General features: G+C 36.3%; 3 protein-coding genes across 7 annotated transcripts; 2 read left to right on the plus strand and 1 right to left on the minus strand.

Annotated features, from left to right (window-relative positions):
- Nucleotides 1-218: 218 nt before the first annotated feature.
- On the plus strand, nt 219-7,560 carry spi1b (Spi-1 proto-oncogene b). Of its 4 annotated transcripts, none has more exons than XM_058781255.1 (6): nt 219-573; nt 1,131-1,223; nt 1,320-1,401; nt 3,027-3,220; nt 6,323-6,491; nt 6,637-7,560. In XM_058781255.1, exons 1-6 carry the CDS (start codon nt 532-534, stop codon nt 6,948-6,950), a joined length of 894 nt encoding a protein of 297 aa, XP_058637238.1. In that variant the 5' UTR covers nt 219-531; the 3' UTR covers nt 6,951-7,560. The 4 variants fall into 4 exon arrangements, with proteins under 4 accessions (XP_058637238.1, XP_058637239.1, XP_058637240.1 ...); XM_058781256.1 differs by having other exon boundaries at nt 1,323-1,401; XM_058781257.1 differs by lacking the exon at nt 1,131-1,223 and having other exon boundaries at nt 221-573.
- A 150-nt stretch (nt 7,561-7,710) lies between these two features.
- On the minus strand, nt 7,711-12,172 carry si:ch73-314g15.3 (uncharacterized protein LOC368688 homolog). 2 transcript variants are annotated; one of them, XM_058781250.1, is made up of 12 exons: nt 11,951-12,172; nt 11,426-11,514; nt 10,558-10,676; nt 10,282-10,384; nt 10,111-10,199; nt 9,830-9,979; nt 9,568-9,735; nt 9,410-9,479; nt 9,246-9,324; nt 8,998-9,151; nt 8,734-8,838; nt 7,711-8,611 (listed from the first exon to the last, which is right to left on the minus strand). In XM_058781250.1, exons 1-12 carry the CDS (start codon nt 12,055-12,057, stop codon nt 8,564-8,566), a joined length of 1,281 nt encoding a protein of 426 aa, XP_058637233.1. In that variant the 5' UTR covers nt 12,058-12,172; the 3' UTR covers nt 7,711-8,563. The 2 variants fall into 2 exon arrangements, with proteins under 2 accessions (XP_058637233.1, XP_058637232.1); XM_058781249.1 differs by having other exon boundaries at nt 7,711-8,838.
- Nucleotides 12,173-12,313: 141 nt separating this feature from the next.
- arl14ep (ADP-ribosylation factor-like 14 effector protein) lies at nt 12,314-15,097 on the plus strand. The gene is made up of 5 exons (XM_058781259.1): nt 12,314-12,533; nt 13,020-13,218; nt 13,341-13,481; nt 14,495-14,547; nt 14,721-15,097. The coding sequence occupies exons 1-5, from the start codon at nt 12,463-12,465 to the stop codon at nt 14,947-14,949; spliced, it is 693 nt and encodes a 230-aa protein (XP_058637242.1). The 5' UTR covers nt 12,314-12,462; the 3' UTR covers nt 14,950-15,097.
- The last annotated feature ends 880 nt before the right edge of the window (nt 15,098-15,977 follow it).

Raw genomic sequence — 15,977 nt, forward strand, 5'->3', positions numbered from 1 at the left:
AAAGTTTTTCATAAAACATTACATTTCCGAAAATGGCATCAATTTTTGTGTATTTTCATCCCACATTTAGGACTTTCTATAGAACAACAAGCACCATGGAGGTGGACAGGAAGAAGAGCGGTCAGCTGAGCTGTCTCTGATTGGCCATTGGGGGAGGTGACACTTTACGCCTATTCTAACTGCAAAGATAAAATCCCCACCTGCCATTACCCTAAAATCAGGAACCTCCAGCGAATACGCACACACTTACCCACACACCCCAAAATAAAGAAGTAACAAACAGAAACTCTGTCCCTTTTCTACAGCCACTGCCAGGGTAGGTTACCCTCTGCAGTGTATCTCTGGTTGGCTTCTTTTTTGGGCCTTCGGATACCTTTGAGGCCCCCCGTGTGATAAGGTGTGTGAGTTAGATCATTGGTTTCATTTGGTAAGAGGAAATTTAGCAGAGTTGAGCAATGGTACAGGGACAGTTTTGAAAGCCCTTGAGAAAGCATCAGAGTTGCAGATCGAGTGTCAGGCGGCGAGGAACCCATGCTGCATCCGTACAGAATGGAGGGGTACATCATCCCACCCGTGAGTATTTTTTATTCACTAAATGGTCCTAATATGGTGCCGCTGCTGTTAATAGATGCATACACAATGCGCTTTTTGTTATAATGCTGTCAGCGTGTCAAACGACACTGCGAGGACTCGCCATCGAGGACATACTAGTAACCGAAAGAACAGCTGGATCGTTTTTCTTTTTTGTAATATTTGTGTTTGACATCCATCAGTCTTGTATATCTTTAGCATGATATGTACATTTTTTGGTGTGTATATATATATATATATATTTTAAAACAGTCAGTGTCAAAATGCATGTATTGTTGTGCCAAAAACTTCAAAACGTCAGTCTGTTGAGATTCAGCTACTCGTATTGGATCTAAACATCTTTAGTGATGTGTAGTGGATCACTTAGAGACCCTTTGACAGTTTAGTTAATTCATTTGGGTTTGGATATTACAAAATACTAATCAATAAATGTCTTTAATTATAGCTAACATGTAGTGGTATGTTTGTTGTAACAGGCTATGATTAATGAAAAAATAAAGTGTTCTCCAAAATGTATAATAATCATAATTTCTACATAGAAAGAGGAGAGTAGAGAGAGAGTAACCTGGACTGGCTGGATGTCACAGACACCGTCTGTACAAAAAGATTACTGGGCAGTTTTAACCAAAGATGTGAGGCTTTTCCTATATGGTACAGTGTATTATTATTTTGGTATTGGCTCCAGTCATTCAAACTGATCACCCTTTGTCTCTTATCTATTTTCTTAGCAGCAGACAGAGGAAATGTTTGAATCAGAGATATATCGACCACCAATGGAGTATCAGTATATCATTGACGACAGTCAGAATGGTGAGTTTGTTTTTTTGATCTGTTATTCCTTGTAATTGAAAATTATAAGATATCCACACAATCAAAAGGTGGCGTGTGTTTTATTTTACTCAGAAAATCTAATAACATTCTGCAAATGGCTTCTGTTAATTGATAATAAAGTAATGGAAATCAATTGTTATCCAAAGTTGAACTTAGAAAATGCACATGTATTAAAAAAATAGTAATAATAATAATAATGGTGTTTAAGCCGTTGTTTCTGAGCCTCCACTCTTGCCCATTCACTTCCCAATGTCATTATTATAAACAGGTAAGTGATACCAAAATAAAAGTCATTCAGAAATAATCAATCAAATAATAATAATCATAATTATCAAACAATGGTCAAAATTTAAAACCTACAAATCAGATTTTATAATCCAAAAATGCACCAATAAATTTATAAACCAACAATTAATTTAACTGGATGAACACATGTATTTAAACAGAACAACTTCAATATTTCTCTTTAACCACAGAATGTTTTTCCCCACCTTCAACACCAGTTAAGCAAAGTGCTTTGACTAAATGTCGTCTTATATATAATCAGTTTCATAGACATCACTGACCCCCTGGAAATAAAACACTTGAGTGTTATAACACCTAAAGAGGCCCATATAAACAGCATCTTGTTATATTAAGCTAACGGATCAAAATCACACCCAGGGGCAGCTGGGACTGAACTGTAAGGGGACGTTAGGAGAGCGAGCGAGTGGAACCGGGCGAGTGACCTAGCACAAAGCAGGAAACAGATGCCTCTTTCTGACAGGCAAGAAAACTACAGACGTAGAACGGCAAATGTCCCCAAGGGCTTCTGTCCAAAATGAGACAATATAGCAATTTTGCTATGTAGGCGTCTGCAAAAGTGTGTTAAACAGTAGCAGCAGTTTCTGACTTTGAGGCCGAGGGTGGTTATCGTGTTTCGTTACTGTATAGGACTGTGCAAGTCGTTTTTGATACAGTTTATGGTGACCTTTGGTTAGACCGTTGTGTTATTTAGTCAGGCAGCTATGTGCTGATTTTCGAAGAAGTTAAATGACAGGGAAACTGAAAACGGTTCTGAGTTTCGTTATACAGCAGTAAAGAAGTGCCGAGTAAATTTTCCTTTTCTTTTTCACAAGACTTGTCAAACAATTTATGTAACAGCTCACTGGAGGAATGTACACTTATGTTTCTCCAGAAAATGCAAGAAATGTAATATACGGCTTGACACATTTAAGTGACAGATGCACAAAAAAAAACTTGCTGTGGATTATTATCTGTTTCTATGTGTTGAGACTTAAAACAGATAAATAAAAAAATCTAACCGTTAAATACAATGGCAATAAAAAACACCCAACATGCTTGAGGCTATTAAAACTGTAAAGGAAATGGTGGTGTGAACAGGAAACAGGGCGACACTCAAAGTCCCAGGGCTTACAGTGAGAAAGTAAATGTAATTTCTTGCATGCGATTGAATTGACGGACAGAATAACGTGACATAGTTGATTTATCATTTGCTGGTACCAGCTTACACAGAGAGCATGTGACGTATTGTCATATTACTTTTGATGATTAAAAGATGCTTTCTGCTGACCCTCCGTTTCAACTTCACTGTCCTTGTCTAGATCACGCTTGGGATTATAATACACATCATGTCCATCCGGTGGATTTCGAGAACCTGCCGGAGAGCCACTTCACAGAGTTACAGAGCGTACAGCCACTACATGCATCGAATGTGCATCGCTTCCCAGAAGTTGAGTCGAGCCATTTTATCGACCCAGGCCTGCCCGGGCATCACCTCACTCTGCCCCCTCCACAGGTGAGACCTGCATTATCTATTAAACACCTGCTAATAAATACCACACCAATTTCATGCCTTTCACTTTACGTGTGCAAACACTTTTTTTTTTTTTTTTAATATGTCTTGATGTCCTCACACAAGTTCTGTGTGAGCCCCGGTCACATTATTTGTAATGAGAATAACCATTTTGTTGAATATAGCGCAGGAGACATTTGACAACAGAGACATCTTGCTTGTATTGCTATAAAACTGGGTTTAATAACTTTTGGTTAAATTTATCTGGTGCTTCGTGACACAAGTGGGTGTTGATGCTGGTTAGGAGGTTGTTGAAAGCATCTGTGCCCAAGCTATTGCTCAACCAAACCTTATCCTGACCAAAACTCAACACTGTCACCATAACTGCAGTCTGCACACTCATCAACTGCCATTACACAGAACAGCCCCACTTACACAAACAAAACCACTCTTTATTGTGACACTAGCATACAAGCGCACAAGTGTTACAGCTCGAAGACAGTTAGAACAGGACTTTGCACACACACAAACATGCAAAAAAGACATAAGATGTTAGCATTTATATAGAAACTGTAAGGTATTTTAAACCTTTATTAGTTTGTTTTAGGCAGTTAATTAGAAAATAGCTACATTCTAGAAACCTTCTACACCGGCTGGTCTGTTTGCTTGACCTTTTGGTGTAGTTTTTGCTGATATTTGAACAAAAAGAAGATATGTGTGTATATTGACTGCTCTGTGGGTGGAAAATCAAAGAGAACCTCTTGAAAGAGATCATTTAAGATCTCCTTTGCATAACGCAGTGATTGATTTCCCTTCCTTTGGTTGGACTTCTTCTTAACCATAAAGTTTATCGCAAAAGAAAGCTTTTCCTTTGTAGTCAACCTTGTAGGAGGAAGCACAGATCCGTCCTCGTCAGACTGATATACTGCCTGTCACACGGGCTCAGAGTCATTGGAAGGTGCATGATGCTTGGAGAAAAAAAGTTCTGGGTTTTAACTCATTTTATAATAACTTTATAAATAACAATTTTGATGGTTTTGAAAGAAGTCTCTTATGCTCACCAAGGCTGCATTTATTTAATAAAACATTCATATTGTGAAGTATTATTATAATTTGAAATAACTATTTTCTAATTTATTATATTTAAAAATGTTATTTATATGATGGCAAAGCTGATTTTTCAGGGGCCATTACTTCAGTCGTCAGTGTCACAAGATCCTTCAGAAATCATTCTTATATGCTGATTTAGTGCGCAAGAAACATTTCTTTTTATTATCAATGTTGAAAACAGTTGTGCTGCTTTATATTTTTGTGGAAACCATAAAACTCAGAATTCTTTAATTAATAGCATGTTTAAATGAAATATAAATGTTTGTAACAATATAAAGGTTTTATTAACACAAACCATAAACCATTAACACAGCATAAAAAGAATCATCCTTTTGAACGGTAATGTAACATTACCTAACCCAAATTACTTGTTACATATTTACTTGTAACTGACTGCAGTAGTTTACCATGGTAATCAGAGTTCTGCCACAGTTTAAGTTTACTACTAAAACCATAATAAATTACTATGCGATCTCTTTCAAAGGAGTGTAAATTTTTTATTTTATTTTATATATATTACTTTGATATGAGACTAATGCCAAGCAACCACATTTTTAATGCTAAGCCACAACAATAACTGTTATTTTTGGTGGAAACTGCAGTTACCATGGCAATTTCTAAAGGGACTGTTCTGTGAATTCATCAGCAGTTATTCTGTTGATTAGTTATTTACACCTCAAACCCTAAGCAATGACAGATGTTTTTTTTTTTTTTACATTTAAGCCTTGTATGTACAAATATAACTATCTGAGAAGAGCAATGCTGCTTTTTTGGCTGAGTAGATGAGTATCACTTTATCACACTGAAAAGTGTTAACTGCAGATGTAAGTATTATATACATTATAAAAACAGGCAGGTCTTTAAGGGCCTAAATGCACAACAACTGCCATCTGACTTCTGAGGCTCTGCACAAAATAAAGGTGTAACAAATCCACATAAAAATGATTAATTTATTTTATTTTTATTTTTTTCATTCGGTCATACTTTATTCCAGTGCTTGCTATTAACAAACCATTAACTATGACTTTTGTCTCAATAAACTTCTAATTTACTGCTTATTAATAGTTAGTAAGGTAGTTGTTAAATTTAGGTATTGGGTAGGATTAAGAATGTAGAATATGGTCATGCAGAATATGAGCTTTATAAGTACTAATAAACAGCCAGTATGATAAGCAACTAGTTCATAGTGAGAATTGGTCCTGGTCCTTGGTACTAAAGTTTTACCAAAATTTCAAAATAGTATGACTATCATGTGTTCGTGAGGACACTCTCCTCAAATCATCAGACTTTTCGTGTCGTGTCACAAGAAATTGCCACCCCAGCACTGTGTGTGCAATCGCATGAGACTGCTATCCTTGACACTTTGGGTTTTTTTAAAAAGGCTTTTTACAGTGAAGCGGTTTAACTGAACTTTTTTTTTTGTTTTTGTTTTTTTGTTTCAAATACACTTCTTAATATTTAATTAATTCTTTCATAATGTTTTCCTCCTTCTTCTTCTCTCTCTAGACATACTATACATCTACAGTGTTCTATAGATGCCCTTGCTGTTAACAAATAAACACCAAATATTCTGCAGCTTGAAGTTTCACTGCACTGTTATATCGCTAATATAAAAAAATGTAAAGTTCCTCTTTCTTAATGTTGAACAAGGCTGAAATCTCCAGATGACACATTTCAAACCACCTGATTGCACAGACATGATTTCCTCACATATAGAGAATTCCCCCCTTTAAAATAAGGATTCTTAAATGGTTCTTGCTATATAGAGTTTGTATTTGCTATAGTCTTCTGGAGAAAAGTCTGTAAACTTAGCAGATAATGTACAAAAAAATATTTTTTTGCCAGGATGTACATTTCAAGTTTTGATCAGCATATTGATCCCTGGGAACCAGTATGTTACATAGATATAGAATGAAATTGAATTAGTTGATTCTAATTGGAACCTCTATTTTTTCTATGTGCTCTCTTATAATTATATACTTTATGTCTTCACAGATGACGTATTTGCCACGGCCATCTGTGTGTTACCCTCACAGTGTACAGCCGTCTCCCCTCCAGCGCAGCTCGGATGACGACGACCCCGGCAGTCGCAGTCCTCCATTAGAGGTGTCTGATGAGGAGTGTATGAGAGACCACATTACATCAACAACAGGAGGAGAGCACGGTAAGGATAAAAGCTAAGACCAATCTCACCTCATAAGGACACAACCACAGTGATCTATGGAAAGTGGATAAGTGAAGCAAACCTGTTGACTTTTGCGATCTTCTAGAATCTAGATGTGGGTGTTAATTTCCTTTTGTTTTTCAAGGTAACAAGAAGAAAATTCGCTTGTATCAGTTCCTGCTGGACCTTCTGCGAAATGGTGACATGAAGGACAGCATCTGGTGGGTTGACCGAGAAAAAGGAACATTCCAGTTCTCTTCCAAGCACAAAGAGGCTTTAGCACACCGCTGGGGCGTACAGAAGGGAAACCGCAAGAAGATGACCTACCAGAAGATGGCAAGGGCACTGAGAAACTACGGCAAGACGGGAGAAGTCAGGAAGATCAAGAAAAAACTCACCTACCAGTTCAGTGGAGAGGTACTTGGGAAGACCCACACAGAGAGGAAGATTTACATGTAAACATATGCATAAAAAAGCAAGAAAGAGGGAGAAAAAGACTTGGAGAAAACAAGAGAGATCCTTTTTCCTCTATGAAAACAGCAAATGGACCAGAACCCTTAACCATAGTTATGACCCTACGGTTTGAAAGTTGACGATTATATTTTTCATTCCTTTTTTATTATTCACCTTTGCATTAATTAATTAAGTCCTTTAAATTTCAGTAGCTTTTGTGATGCAGGACCAAAATTTTCATGTCTGTATAGTGTGTATATATGGGGAAAGGACACATTTAAAGAGCAGATACAATGACCAAAGTGGGTAGTTTTTATAAATTAGACAAAAAGCTATTCTCGAGTTAAAGACAGTTGCAAACTTTACCACCACGCATGATGGAAAAAAAAAAAAAAAAATCACAAAAATACAAAAAGCAGAAGTGAAAACCAATGACACAGGCTCACACAGCACGGAAAACGCTGTCACGTCTGGGTAACACACACACACACGCGCAGAGAGACAGATTCTATGTTCATGTTTGTACTGTCTTTATCTCAACATTACATTCCATCTGAAGAAAATGAAAAATCTTTATAGAACCATCACAAATAAACATTAATTGCCAATACAAAAAGTGAGTTTGCTGTAAACCATTTGTTCAAAAGGCTTATCATATTTCAGGGTAATTTCTAAGCAGTGTAATGACTCATTGCAATCGTTTAAATATAACCTTAAAAATAACAAGAATCAGAGCCTAAGAGCTGTGGGGAAATATGAGTGAACAAAGCAGACCCAACACATAAAAAAAATTTCAATTGACCTTTTTACAAGGATTGACAAATTTTCAACTCTATGCTAAGAACGTGTTTACACTGATGGATCTATGGTCAGGTGGAGTAATAATTCATTATCCATTTGATACAAAACTCTTAATGACTTGGACTGAATTTAAAACCAAGTCAGCATACTGTTGTTCCCAAAGGAATTTTAATGGTATTCTCACCAAACACATGAAATTTCAGGCCACATACCTTCATCAGACATCCTTTAGAATCAACAGTATGCCAATTTTGTTTTAAACTTAATCCGATTGCATGTTTTTCTATTACAAATGTTTAATTCTATTAAATGTGTCACATCTGTTATTTTTGGATGTGCATGCTTTTCTGCATTTGGATTAAGTTTAAAACAGTTTAAATGATGATATAATACCCTCTAACCAAATATGAAAACCTACTCAAAAACTTCTCAGCAGTGGAAACCGCACCCCTTTCACAGAACACCTCAGCTGAAAGCAAAAACAACCTCTGAGCGCCCCCTGTCAGCAAGACCACTGAACTGCTGCAACGATATTTACCAATGTGCATTTGTCTTTTCATATATTTAAATAAATTATCATAAAATTAAAGTTCATTGATTACATTACATTTCTTACACAAGAATTAAAGAAACCATTAAATAGTGGTTACTGTGGGAAAAAAATGAATGCACATAGAATACATAGAATTTACAGATCCGTTCTGTGAATTCTTTACCCTTAGAGTTCATCTGATGATCATGCAAGCACACTCCACATTAAAAGTCCTTTTTACAGAATGCAAAACAGGTTTCCTCTTTTTGAATAAAAATAAATCCAATCAGGAGGTCTTCTGTAAACTGGAGGGCTTGACAAGAGGAACATACCACTGTAGGCAAAGGTTGAATAAAAAAAAAGAATATCATTTAAGTTATGCAATCAAACAAATAACAACAACAAACAAAACAAAAAAAGAATAATTCTGCAGAAATTCAAAAATGGTAGGTATACCTCTTCTGTCATCCCTGCTGTCCTCCTTCCTTCTGTGTTGAATGGAGGCTTCAAAAACCCTTTGAAATGCAACTTCACCAATTCATGGAACGTTTTCAAGGAATCCTGAAATATATTGAGAAAAAAACTTAAGACTTAAGCCTTTCTTGTTAGGAAACAGACTACTATCTAAGCATTTCAAGCCTATTGTCATGATTTTATGATTAAATACTTTACTTTCACAGTCATTTAATAGTACTGTTACATAGTTGTTAGATCTTTTACCCGTCCTTCTTTTGAGCAGATGTGTGTGAACCATCTCAGCCCTGCAGCCACATGTGTGATCTCATCAGCATAAATCACCTCCAACACCTTCACTGAGCTTGTGTCTCCCTGAGCAGCGAAGCGGGACAGAGTCTGAGGGTGCACATCTAAACCTCTGTGTAAAAACCGTGCAAAAATACAACTAAATAGATATTTTTAGATACATACATGAAAATAACAGAATCTGACAGACAAGAGATGTGTTTTACCTGGCCTCGTGGACCATGTGCACTATAGCTAGCCTCGCCAAAAGGTCGTGAGACGTATCTGTTGCCGACTGCCACAAACCTTTTTGAAAAGAAAAAAGACGAATATTGAATCTCTAACATCACCTATGTTAAGACAAAACAGACAAACACATGAAAACACTGACCGTTGTGTACTGGTAAAGCACCAAAGAAGCTGCCAAGCTCCATAATCCTTTGTTCTAGTAACTGATAATGCTGCAGGAGAAGTTGATGTCAAATTAATGATGGTCACTTAGTTAGCATTTAGCCTAAATAAATGAAAGATGTAAACATATATACAAACCTTGGCTTCATCTCCTGCTACTTTGACAAAGTCGTCAAAGAACTGGCGAGGTAATGGCTCACCATTGCTCAATATAAATGTGGAGAATCTTGCTATCACATCCCAGGACAGGTCTATTGCCCACTGCTCTATATTAGCAAGAGAGTGCAGTAAAGCAATCCTACTCGCCTGTTAAAACAGAAACCATTTTTATTTTTACCTAATTATTCTTTAGCTTTCTACTGAAGAACATAAACTAATGTCTAACCAAAACAAACTTTACCAGTGTGCCACCCTTGCCCCGTTTGATTTTTCCAGGCTCCACAACAGTCAGATTGTCTTTTCTGTTAGGCTGCGCAGGAGGGCTGGCCTCCCCAGTCTCTGTTATTTTCCCACTGTCCCAGTTCTCTTGCACTATCTTGGTCAATGAAACCTACAGAACACAGAAAAACAAACAAGCAGAAGTCGTACGAAGATTTATTTTGGGCAGTCAGAAAGTGTCTGATAAAACTGAGATGTGGCGAATGATAGTCAATCACTACATGTTAAAGGATATTTCCAAACCTTTTCCTGTGGATCTGCGGTGTGAAGGATTTTGGTGGCCCACATGCAAAGTGTGTTTTCAGAGGAATTTATTTCCACGGGCAAACTATCTGCAAAGAATCCAGCACAAGCACGCACTGTGTACCATAACATGTCATACAATTCATATTTTTGTATTCTGTCATTGCTCACCTTGGTGGGTTATTTTTGTTGCTGGGATGGGACAGAGGGACAGTGTGCTCTGGGTATTTATGTAGACTTTTCCATCCAGTACACGGACATCATACACTTGGTTCTGGTGACAAAAATATGAGACACATCATGAATGCTTGCAGTTCGATCACTGTGCATTAAAGGTATAGTTCACCCAGAAATTAAAATACAGGGTGTGTAAATGATGAGTAAATGACAGAATTTTGTTTTTTTGGGTGAACTATTCCTTTAAGCTGGACCATCATAACAACTTGCCTGCAGTCCAGTGGAAGAGGAACCAGTTTCAAGGCTGAAATCGAAGTAATGCCATGGGCAAATCAGTGCCAGTTTCCCATTGCCCAGATCCTCAATATCACCTTGCTCAAGTGGGCCCCCTGTTAAGCAATGGATCATTATATTCAGATATTAAAACAATTCTTTCATTTTACTGTATTACAGTTATGCAATATTTTCACAAAGACCCATAATTAACTTACACCACTGCTTTGTCAGAAAATGTTTTTAAATTTACATGTATTTAAAAATCAGGATAAATATATTCAATTAGAGATAAAGCAAATATAAAACAATATCCAACAAACATCTAATGTATCACTAATGTTTCACCTAGGAAGTGGAAGTTACATCACAAACCATCTAGAAAGAGTTTTCTCTCAGGCTGATGATACACAGGGCAACTGATACTTTGGGCAATGTTGCCATCAATGGGCAACCAGGTGAGACACAGGGCCCACGTCCGATCTAAAATATCCAGATAAAAATTTGTTACCCATTCTCAATGGGAAAGTGACCAAGCAGTATTGGTCCAAAAAGTTGTCCTGTGTATCATCAGCCTCAAAACAAGGCTTGTGAGGGAAGTCAGAATAAGGCCACGATGGAGAAAATGGAATAAAGACACAACTATATAAAGTTTTGCATAACATTGTATGGGAGGGAACAAAATAATTTATAATTAAAAAGGAACCATATGAAAGCATAAAAACTTAACAGTTAAGTAGTTGCGATGGTCGGATGACAAGCTGAATCTAAAACCAAAACCAGTCCATCTAAGAAAAGTCACATGCCTTGCCTTGCCTACATAATGCACGAGGGTTCTTTATATCTTACTAGAGTTACAACTAACCTTCATGTGGGCAAGATGAATCCATAGCCCAGAATTGATCATCCTTTGTATGCACCAGGACTATATGCTCTCCGTCATCAGAGTAAAACCTTAAAAATATTGTTATTATTATTTTTATATATTTTCATAAAATATGTAAATGTGTATGTATGAAGAAATATTACAGTGACATGAATTTTCTTAGTGAAAATACAAATATTTATATATATATATATATATATATATATATATATATATATATATATTCATTCTTTAATACATGCAAGTAGTCTCACTTTTGGACCCCACTGCATTTCTCTAATTTAAGACATTTTTTCCCCATTGTAAATTATGTTTTACTATAACAGCCATTCAAAACAGATGCATTTTTAACATATTCCTTATCTAATTCCATTTTAAAAATAAATCAATTTACACTTTTTTTTTTTTTTTTAAATCTCCTTTCCAAAAAGTTATGTTTTACAGAACATCTTATAACAGTTCAAGAGCATCATCGTGTGCATTTATACAATGACAGGCGCTTACTTCGTGCATAGTGACTTAAACTTAGATTTGTCTCCCACACACTGCCAGTTTCCAGCCTCGACGATGTCTTTAAGCGCATCAACTAAATCCTTCTCGAAGTGATCCATTCAGAACCTCCGCACACCTTTCACTATTTTTACAAATCCAGGAAATGTTTGTTAAACTTCCGGTTACGACTTATTTCAAAATAAAAGTTACAAGTTTACTTTTTTTTCTTTCTTTTTTTTTTCATTAGCTTATTTTTGAAGCAAGTGCTCTTTAAAAGTGTTGTTTTGACTATCAAATATTGAAGCAATGGCTTATCTCCTCACAAGTAAAATACTACGTGATCTCCAATGAAACTAAATGGATCTTGCTGTGCGGATGTCCAGTGGCCGCCAAACAAATAACAGCGCATGCGCAGTTAACAAGGTCTGCGTTTTGATGCTCCCGCGGTGCTGCTTGTGAAAATGATTGTAGTTCGTGTGGAACAATAACAGATTTTTCTAAGTTTTTAACACGAATACGCAACCATGCCTATCTCCTGTTCGGCTATTGATTGCTCAAACCGGTTTGCCAAAGGGTCAGAGATCAGATTCTACAGGTAACGAACATAATATGATTTATTGAGCTTTGTGTTAATCTGTTTACATGTGCACGAGTTGCTGTAAGATGCTGTACATCCAGATAGAGGTTTTCATAGTTAACATGTAACGTGTCGTTAATATGTAAAATACCTATAATACAACTTTCTATCTTGTAGACAAGAGGCAACACAATCTTTATATTTTTTGCTTATTGTGGCGCGTCGTGTTTGTCTGTGCTACTCTTTTCACTTTTAATATGTATAGTCTATTAGTGATGGTAGCACATATGGATATTAAAATTACAAAACACAATTAACATGCTTGTGTTATGTTGCCACTAAAAAAAAAAAATACTTGTGACAGCTGATATGATAAATCATTTAAATCTAGGTGATTTGCACAGGTTGCTGATTTCAGAATAAAATATGCATGTCTAGATAAACTGTATTGGAAGTAACAGTAACCAATAGAGTTGCAGCTACCTTTTCTTTCTCTCTGTTCAGGTTTCCAATCAGTAAGCCTCAGCTGGCCGAGCAATGGGTACGAAACCTTGGGAGAAAGAACTTTGTTCCCACTCAGAACTCCTGTTTGTGCTCGGAGCATTTCCAGCCTGACTGCTTCCGTGACTATAATGGAAAACTGTTTCTTAGAGAGGATGCCGTGCCAACTATTTTCGCAAACTCTGGAGGTGATGGCACAAAGGTGTGTGTCTTTTCACTTAGTAGAGTTATTCTTGTTATCTAGTTCAAAAACATCAATATAACTGCTTCAGCAATGTGATCCCACTCATTGTTTTATTCATGGTGTTTATTTATTGCTTATAGATTGAGTTACGGAAAAACAGAGGAGGTTTAGTGGCAAAGGATGCAAATGATTCCAGTCGGTTTGGTTCACTTTCTGATAAAGACAGAGCCAAACTAATCACAAAAGACCGAAGACAGCCTATAAGAGACTCTAGCCTGAAGGTAACACGTACACTGCTGAATATGCAATCACTAACACTTACTCTGTTTTTAGCTTCTCTGCAGGTCATTAACACATCTCACACTTTTTTGGTGTTCAATCTCATGGAGAAAAATCTCATTTTCAGATTTGCTGTATGTGAATTGAGCAAATCTTAAAGGCGTTTGGCCACAAGGTGTGTCAAAGGTACAAGTCTGTGTGGATATGTTGATTTTGCAGTACAGCAATAGCGTGTAAAACAGCATGAAAATTGAAGCATGGATGCAAAAAATATATATAATTAAATAAATAAATAAAATCAGGAGAGGCGGATTTTTAAAACATTCTAGACCGGCAGTTTATCTAAGGAAAACTAAGCTTGCATTAAACTCTTTTTCCAGTGGAAATAACTGGCAAAGCAATTGTATAGATGAAGCTGCATAGCATTTCTTTCTTTCTTTTTTTTTTTTTTTTTAATTATTACAATTGCAGTGTAAGACTAGACTAAACCGTTTTTTGTCATTACCTAAGGCCTTAAGTGATAGGAGTTTTTTCTGGCATTTTAAAATGATTAATAAATTGGAATTCTAAATAACAATTTCATTAGTAAAAAGTATGGAATAAAAGAAATAAAAAAGGTAATGCTGACTTATCTCACAATTCAGCTTTCTTTTTTTAAGCAATTCTGAATCTTGCTCTTCGGGCGTTTTTTATTTAGTAATTTCTGAGTTTACTTCTCGCAATTCATTTTTTAGTTGTTTTGCCACAAAATAAAAAAATATATAATAAAGGTAATTTGATTTATCTCACAATTCAGACTTTTCTTCTCAATCTTGCAATTGAGGGGAAAAAGTCATATGTAAACTCAGAATTGCAAGGGAGATTTTTTTTTTATGTATCAGAAACAAACTTCCATAGAAAGTGCTTGGCCACAAGGTGTCAAAGAATTGCTTCCTAAAATAATTGGTAAAACAGCTATAGTTCAGCTGACTACTTTTCCCTTTGTCAATCAGACTTTTTTTTTTCTTTATTGCAGAGCAGAGGTGTGAATGACCGGAGACGTGCAGGGAAGGTCTCGTTAGGTGACAGGTACTCATGAACATATCACCTCAGCCATAATGAAGATTAGCATATAAATGATGGTTTCAGTTAAATGAATTGCAGTTGTATTCAAAGTGTTTTATATGGTGTCTCAAGCATTGGAGAAAAAAAAAGTTTGGATGAACTTACCCCATTTTTTGCCATCTTTCTTGTCCCTGCAGACAGACCATGTCTCTCAAGAGTAAAGTGTATGACAGCAAAGGTCTATTGATCTCATGTGGAAGGGATCTCTGTGACTGTCTGGACGTAGACTGCATGGGTTGCTTTTACCCATGTCCCGAGTGCGGATCCCGGAAGTGCGGTGTGGAGTGCCGATGTGACCGGAAATGGTTGTATGAGCAGGTGGAGGTAGAGGGAGGAGAGATCATTCGCAACAAGTTTGCAAATTAGCTAACTCGTTGGACGACACTACTTCTGCTTCTGAGCAAAAAAGACTGACACTGGCTTGGTATATGGACATTGCAGAAGTACTTGCTTCATTTGCTATATTGTTTATTTTTTAAATGTAAAAGTTTAATAAAAAATGCTGTCTTATGTTTCTCTGTTTTTGCTGCCATCGCAGCTGTGTTCATTTCTGTAATCTTTCCAGGATTTCCACTTCTTTAGTAATGCTGTAGCTGTTTCTCTCCTTTGAAATTTGTTTTTACACTTACAAAAATAAAATCTGACTATAAGCAGAGTGCGCAGTGCTGATTCAAAGGTTTTACAAATATGATCTTTTAACCTAAAATTTATCTTTTGTCTGAGTAACTCTATATACTATATCTTTTTTTAAAATACTAAGCATAATATGTAGCCACTTGTTTTATTTTATTTAGTTTGTTTTTAAGGAAAAAAATACACACGTTTTGATTTACTCAGTAAACTGACTAATGATATCCAGAAACCTGTTGGTTTACTGCAGGGCACTTTAGTATTTGTTTGGTGATATCATCTATTAGATATTGTCTAAGATGTTTTTCTAATTGGCCCATTTGTCTCAGCCTGCACATTCAGGCCACTCCACCTCGCGTTGCAGTGCTAGGAGCCAAGAACGTCAAGATGAAGAACAATCTGTCATGGGCCCAGTTTGCCTTGTAGCTACACAACAATAAGAATGTACAAACAGCAAGAAGGTTGACTTGAAGCAGGGATAAAGTATTGAAAAAGCACTCAAATGAGGCAGATTTTGATGATTTTCAAAACATTCCCATCTAGACAGGCAGTTTGTCAAGGGAAAACCACCTGGGTGAAGTTTTTTCCAGTGCAAATAACTGGCAGTGCAATTTTAAAGATGAAGCATTGATACAGTTTAAATATTACAATACTTGCCATGTAATGTGAGAAGTAAACCTTTTATTGCCATAATTTGAGGCCTTGAGTTATAGTAGGGAATATCTGCCAGCTTTAAATCAATTAGTCAAATGAAATTTGAATTG

Source organism: Onychostoma macrolepis, chromosome 07, assembly GCF_012432095.1.
Source record: "Onychostoma macrolepis isolate SWU-2019 chromosome 07, ASM1243209v1, whole genome shotgun sequence".
Classification (NCBI taxonomy): domain Eukaryota; kingdom Metazoa; phylum Chordata; class Actinopteri; order Cypriniformes; family Cyprinidae; genus Onychostoma; species Onychostoma macrolepis.